General features: G+C 44.8%; 2 protein-coding genes across 2 annotated transcripts; both read left to right on the top strand.

The window, feature by feature from the left end:
* The first annotated feature begins 623 nt into the window (after positions 1 to 623).
* Positions 624 to 1,776, top strand: LOC144507335 (G-protein coupled receptor 68-like). The gene has a single exon (XM_078234497.1). The coding sequence runs from the start codon at positions 736 to 738 to the stop codon at positions 1,774 to 1,776; it is 1,041 nt and encodes a 346-aa protein (XP_078090623.1). The 5' UTR covers positions 624 to 735.
* Positions 1,777 to 5,255: 3,479 nt separating this feature from the next.
* Positions 5,256 to 6,421, top strand: LOC144507333 (G-protein coupled receptor 68-like). The gene has a single exon (XM_078234496.1). The coding sequence runs from the start codon at positions 5,256 to 5,258 to the stop codon at positions 6,315 to 6,317; it is 1,062 nt and encodes a 353-aa protein (XP_078090622.1). The 3' UTR covers positions 6,318 to 6,421.
* Positions 6,422 to 6,688: the final 267 nt, after the last annotated feature.

The following is a 6,688-nucleotide window of genomic DNA, read 5'->3' as shown; positions in this document are numbered from 1 at the left end:
GGGAAGGAAGGATACCCTGATAGGCACAGGTACTCCCTGAAAGGAGGTATTCGCTTTTCCTGCCTCATTCAGTGAAAGCTGCTGGGCTAGTTCCAATCCTTCCGCCTTTCCCTCACAGATTGAAAAATTGCGGCAGAGGTGGCATGAGGTCCATAAGGACCTCAATAAGCCTATGGGAAGGCAGCTGCCTGCCAACCTACCAACCCCACTAATATGTGGGATAGCCTAGGGTTGGGTGGAAAGGCAGGGCACTGGTTTTACACTTCATTTTACGTGTCCACACCCACCTTCAAATACACTGCATTGGAGGCATTAAATTCACCCACAGGTCTCCTTAATGTACTCAGTAAAAATGAAAGAGCAACTGTATCCTGCATCCATGTTGTCAGGTTGAGTGAGATCAATAAAGGATATTTCAATAGATCAATAGCCAATACAGTACTTGATAAAAAGCTGAGGTAACCTCGTAATGTCTCTTCTCCAAAATGAATCCTGTTAACACAATGCGGCAACAGCAGAGAGCCATTTAATAATTGATAAGTCATCAAAATTGCAAAGTATTAAGTTGTTTCACAGCTTCTCTTTTTTTTGTTTTCCAGCCAGACGACTTTCAATAAAGAGGAAGTAAAGGGAGAATTATCAGGACAATTTTGACACTAAACACAAGACTGTTGCCTGGGAATCAGCGCGAAATTAAGTTCATTTTTTAAAAAGGTTCCAGTCTTGTGTTCAATAATGACCAACATGAGCAACTGTACGGTCGACCACAGTATCCATCAGATCCTGTTTCCCATTGTTTACTCCGTTGTCTTCATCATCGGCCTCCCGACTAATCTGCTGTCCCTGTATCACAGCTACCTGCAGATCAGACAGAAGAATGAGCTGGGAATCTATCTCTGCAATCTGACCATCTCAGACCTGTTGTACCTCATTTCCTTGCCCTTCTGGGTTCAGTATATGCTACAGCACGATGACTGGGTCCTCTCTCGGGCACTCTGCATTCTCAGTGGTATGTTCCTCTACCAGAATATCTACATCAGCATTTGTTTCCTCTGTTTCATCTCCATTAATCGCTTCCTCGTCGTGGCCTACCCAATGAAATTTAAATTCTTACACACCAGGAAGGCTGCAGTGTTGATCAGTGCTCTCATCTGGCTCAAGGAGATACCTGTCTGCAGCTTTTACATCCACTCCCAGGTTCTCAGTAAAGACAAGGAGAATGACACCTTGTGTTTCGAACAATATCCCATGCAGACAGAGGACAGATACTTAAATATTTACAAGCTGTCTGCTGGCTTCTTCCTCCCTTTAGTTTTATTAATCTACTCTTACTACAGGGTGCTGGTGGTTGTCCACAACAGCCATGGGCTTGAAAGACAGCGGAAATTGAGAATTAAAAAGTTGGTGTCTGCAACAATCATCATTTTCCTCGCTTGCTTTGTTCCTTATCACATTTTCTTGATGGTCCGGACCATATCTGAGTATGACTGTAAATTTGCAGATGCAGTTTTTGAGGCTTACCATTTTGGACTTCTGCTGACGAGTTTAAATTGTCTAGCTGATCCCATTTTGTACTGTTTAATATCGCCGAGTTCACAGGGCTGGTTAGGCAGGTTCCTGGATCCTATTACAAACCTCCTTCCTTGCAAAAGAAGGAAAGAAATTGAGAATGTGGAGATGAAGACCAATTCACCGGCTACAGCCAAAATAAGTCTGATATCGCAAAGACTCGAAAAACCGAAAGAAAATGATTACCAGAGTTCAACAAATGCATGATTCGCTAATTAAACCTCTGATGGGATATCAGTAAAAACAACGTATGTATTTAGATGTGTAAAGGTCAACTGACAAAGTGTGCTGTATAAAAGAGGCACATTCCAAGGACTGTCTGAGCTTATCGGTCTGTGTTTGTTTGGGGGGGGGGAGGGGGAGGGGGGGGCAGTGTGCTATCTGTGTGCAATATCTGTGCATGTGTGTCCAATAGGGCCAGGGTGTAAAGGTAAAAGGTAAGGTAAAGTCACCATAGTTCCAAATGACCATAGGCTGCTCTCCCCTTTCAGGGAGAAAGCTGACTGGTGGAGATTTTAACCTGAGGGTTAGAACACCTCAGGTGAGAGGCAAGATTGAGAAGGTGGGGCCTTCATGAATAACCTCAACTAGGAATGGGAATTGAACCCGCGCTGTTGGCGTTGCTCTGCATCATAATCCAGCTACCCAACCGACTGAGCTAACCAAGTCCCCAAGGAACAGGGGGTATAATGGGGACAGGGTGTATAATGGGGCAGAGTGTATAATGGGGACAGGGTGTATAATGGGGACGGGGAGTATAATGGGGACGGGGAGTATAATGGGGACAGGGTGTATAATGGGGCAGAGTGTATAATGGGGACAGGGTGTATAATGGGGACAGGGTATATAATGGGACAGGGTGTATAATGGGGATGGGGAGTGTAATGGGGATAGGGTGTATAATGGAGATAGGGTGTATAATGGGGATAGGGTGTATAATGGGGCAGAGTGTATAATGGGGATAGGGTGTATAATGGGGATAGGGTGTATAATGGGGATAGGGTGTATAATGGGGATAGGGTGTATAATGGGGATGGGGTGTATAATGGGGATGGGGTGTATAATGGGGACGGGGAGTATAATGGGGACGGGGAGTATAATGGGGACAGGGCGTATAATGGGGCAGAGTGTATAATGGGGATAGGGTGTATAATGGGGATAGGGTGTATAATGGGGCAGAGTGTATAATGGGGATAGGGTGTATAATGGAGATAGGGTGTATAATGGGGATAGGGTGTATAATGGGGCAGAGTGTATAATGGGGATAGGGTGTATAATGGGGATAGGGTGTATAATGGGGATAGGGTGTATAATGGGGATAGGGTGTATAATGGGGACGGGGAGTTTAATAGGGGCAGGGTGAATAATGGTGATAGGATGTTAAATTATTGCGATTGTTTGAAATTTGGCATTCTTGCATTTGTCCTGATGGGTGCGAGACAGAAACATGTGTCCCCTTTCAGCAAATTTCAGGTATGCATAATTTTAAATTGTTTATAGGAATCGATAGGAAGGATGTAGAGAAACTATTTCCTCTGATGGCTCCAAAATAAAAAAGGCTTCTCCTTAAAATTAGAGTTGATGGGCGATCTCATGGAGTCATAGATATACAGCACGGAAATAGGCTCTTCGGCCCAATTCGTCCATGCCAACCAGGTTTCCTAAACTGAACTGATTTGCCTGTGTTTGGCCCATACCCCTCTAAACCTGTATCTGTCCTGTACCTGTCCAAATGTCTTTTAAATGTTGTAATTGTACCCACCTCTTACCAAAATGTCTGAATTAAACTCCACCTGCCATTCCTCGCCTCACTAATCCAGTTGATCAAGGTTCTGTTGTAGTCTTAGATAATCTTCTTCTCCGTCCACTGCACCAACAATCTTGGTGTCATCTGCAAACTTACTAACCATGCCTCCTATATTGTCATCCAACTCGTTTATATAAATGACAAATAACAGTGGACGCAGCACCGATCCCTGCTGCACACCACTGATCACAGGCCTCCAGTCTGAAAACAACCTTCTACCACCACCCTTGCTCTCCTCCCGGCAAGCCCATTTTTTTTCTAATTGGCTAGTTCTCCCTGAATCCCATGTGATCTTATCATACTGACCAGTCTACCATGCAGTCTACCTTGTAAAGGCCTTGCTAAAGTCCATGTAGACAACATCTACCACAGTTCCCTCATCTACTTTCTTGGTTACCCCTTCAAAAAACTATCAAATTTGTAAGACATGATTTTCCACTCACAAAGCCGGGCTGACTGTCCCTAATCAGTCCTTGCCCCTCCAAATGCTTGTAGATCCTGTCTCTCAGAATCCCCTCCAACAATTTACCCACCACTGATGTTAGGCTCAACGGTCAGTAGTTCCCTGGCTTTTCCCTGCCGCCTTTCTTAAATACCGGCACAACATTTGCCTCCCTCCAGTCTTCCGGCACCTCACCCGTGGCTGTTGATGATACAAATATCTCCACTAGGGTCCTCACAATTTCTTCCCTAGCTTCCCACAATGTCCTGGGATACACTTGATCAGGTCCTGGGAATTTATCTACCTTTATGCGTTTTAAGACCTTCAGCACCTTGTCTTCTGCAATGTGGACGCTTTTCAAGACATCACTATTTACTTCCCTGAGTTCCCTAGCTTACATGTCTTTCTCCACAGTAAATACTGACCAGAAATATTCATTTAGGATCTCACCCATCTGCTGTGGCTTCACACATTGATGACCTTGTTGATCTATAAGGGGCCCTATTCTCTCCCCAGTTACACTTTTGCCCTTGATATACTTGTAAAATCTCTTTGGATTCTCCTTTAACATCTGCCAAAGCTATCTCATGTCCCATTTTTGCCCTCCTGATTTCCCTTCAAGTGTACTCCTACACCCTCTATACTCCTCAAGGGTTTCACTTGGAAGCGTGTCCTCATACAAAGGGGGAAATCTGGAATCTCCTCCCATGAAAATACTGCTGAGGCTGAGGGGAAATTGAAGATTTCACAATTGTGATTGATAAATGTTAGTTTGGCAAGGATCTTAATGTACAGATGGAAGCAGGCAGATGGGCTGAAGATACAGTTCAGCCGTGATCTAATTCAACGGCATAACATGCTCAAGTGGCTGAATGGCCTCCTCCTGTTCACGCGGCATGGTGGCACAGTGGTTAGCACTGCTGTCTCACAGCATCAGGGACCTGGGTTCAATTCCAGCCTTGGGTGACTATGCAGAGTCTACACGTTCTCCCTGTGTCTGTGTGGGTTTCCCCCAGGTGCTCCGGTTTCCTCCCACAATCCAAAAATGTGCAGGTTAGGCAGGTCATGCTAAAATTGCCCCTTAATGTCCCAAGATGTGTAGGTTAGGGGGATTAGCGGGATGAATGTGTGGGGTTAGGGGGATAGGGCTGAAGGGGAGGGCCTGAGTAAGGTGCTCTGCCAGAGAGTCAGTGCAGACTCGATGGGCTGAATGAATTCCTCCTGTGATTCTGATCCTGAGCTCTTCTATCTGAAGTTAAGTTTTACTCCTGTATCTGCACAGAACATGGGGCAGCAATTGTTTAGCTTCACAACCTGTACTTTTTGTATTCCTCCCTGACCCCCATCCCACTTAGGAAAACCTCCTGCTTTGATTTTGTGGTGGAATTGAAGAGGTGAAGCAATTCAAAGAGGGTTCACTTTATATTGACTGTGGAAATGGCCAACCAATCAGCGTGCGACAAAGATGACTGCACCAATTGTACTCTAGATTACAGTATCCATCAGATCCTGTTTCCCCCCGTCTACATTATTGTCTTCGTCGTCGGCCTCCCGACTAATCTGCTGTCCCTGTATCACAGCTACCTGCAGATCAGACAGAGGAACGAGCTGGGAATCTATCTCTGCAATCTGACCATCTCAGACCTGTTGCACCTCGCCTGTTTGCCCTTGTGGATCCAGTACTTAATGATGAAAGATAATTGGGTGAATGGTGAGTTGCTGTGCAGGATCTCTGGGATCGTCCTCTACGAGAACATATATGTGAGCATCGCATTCCTCTGTTGCATCTCTGTAGACCGCTACTTAGCAGTGGTCCACCCTTTAAGATTCCACGCCTTCCGCACTTTGAAAGCTGTGCTTCTAGTGAGTGCTTTCGTCTGGGTTAAAGAAATCGGAACCAGTCTTTTCATTTTCTCTCATGATGGGTCAGTGAAAGATCAAAATAATAATTTACTCTGTTTTGAGCATTATCCATTGCAGTCCTGGCAAAGGGGGATAAACTATTACCGTCTCTCTGTTGGTTTCCTTTTCCCCATTGCTTTGTTGGCCTTTTCCTATCACAGGATGTTGATATCTATTCGGGAGAGTCAAGGCATTCAACAGAAACAAAAGTTAAGGATCAAAAAGTTGGTGTTAAGTGCCATTGTCATTTTTTGCATTTGCTTTGCCCCTTATCACGTTATGCTGCTGGTCAGAACTCTATTTGAGGACAATTGCAGCTTTGTGAGGCGCTCGTACCATTATTTTCACTTTGGGTTGCTGCTAACCAGTTTAAATTGTGTGGCCGACCCCATTCTCTACTCCTTTGTGTCAGAGAGCTCACACGGAGTCCTGATGACACTCTTGGAGCCTCTTGTGAATCTCTTCACTGCAAACAGAAAGAGGGAAGTAAATCTTCATCAGTTAGCACCCCAGAAACCTAGAAGATTGAACATTAACCCCAGGATGATAGCAACTGGTGTCAACTTTGGCGCGTCGGGTAGCTCGCTCTCATCTTAGAGTCAGAAGGTTCAAGTCCCATTATAGATATTATAACATATCCAGGCTGATTGCCTCAGTGTAGTATCCAGGGAGTGCAGCACTCTGAGATGCCGTATTTTGAGTAGGTGGTTAAGCTAAGGCCCTGTCTTCTCTCTTAGGTAGACAAAAAGATTCAAAGGAGAGCAGGAGAGTTCTCATGAGATTCTTGGACAATATCATGAAAGAACAGATTATCCCCACTGCTCTTACCATATCTGTTGATATCAATTTGCCACTTTCAAAAGGATAAAAAACCTTTCCATCCAACCCTGCAAAATCCTCTCCTGATATTACACTGTGCCTCAACCAGCCATCCTTTTCTGTTTTTGGGTAAATTTAAAGTTTGACGT

The sequence above is a fragment of the Mustelus asterias genome, chromosome 18 (genome assembly GCF_964213995.1).
Source record: "Mustelus asterias chromosome 18, sMusAst1.hap1.1, whole genome shotgun sequence".
NCBI lineage: Eukaryota > Metazoa > Chordata > Chondrichthyes > Carcharhiniformes > Triakidae > Mustelus > Mustelus asterias.
The sequence above is the reverse complement of the archived record's forward strand: the minus strand, read 5'-3'. Positions and strand labels throughout refer to the sequence as shown.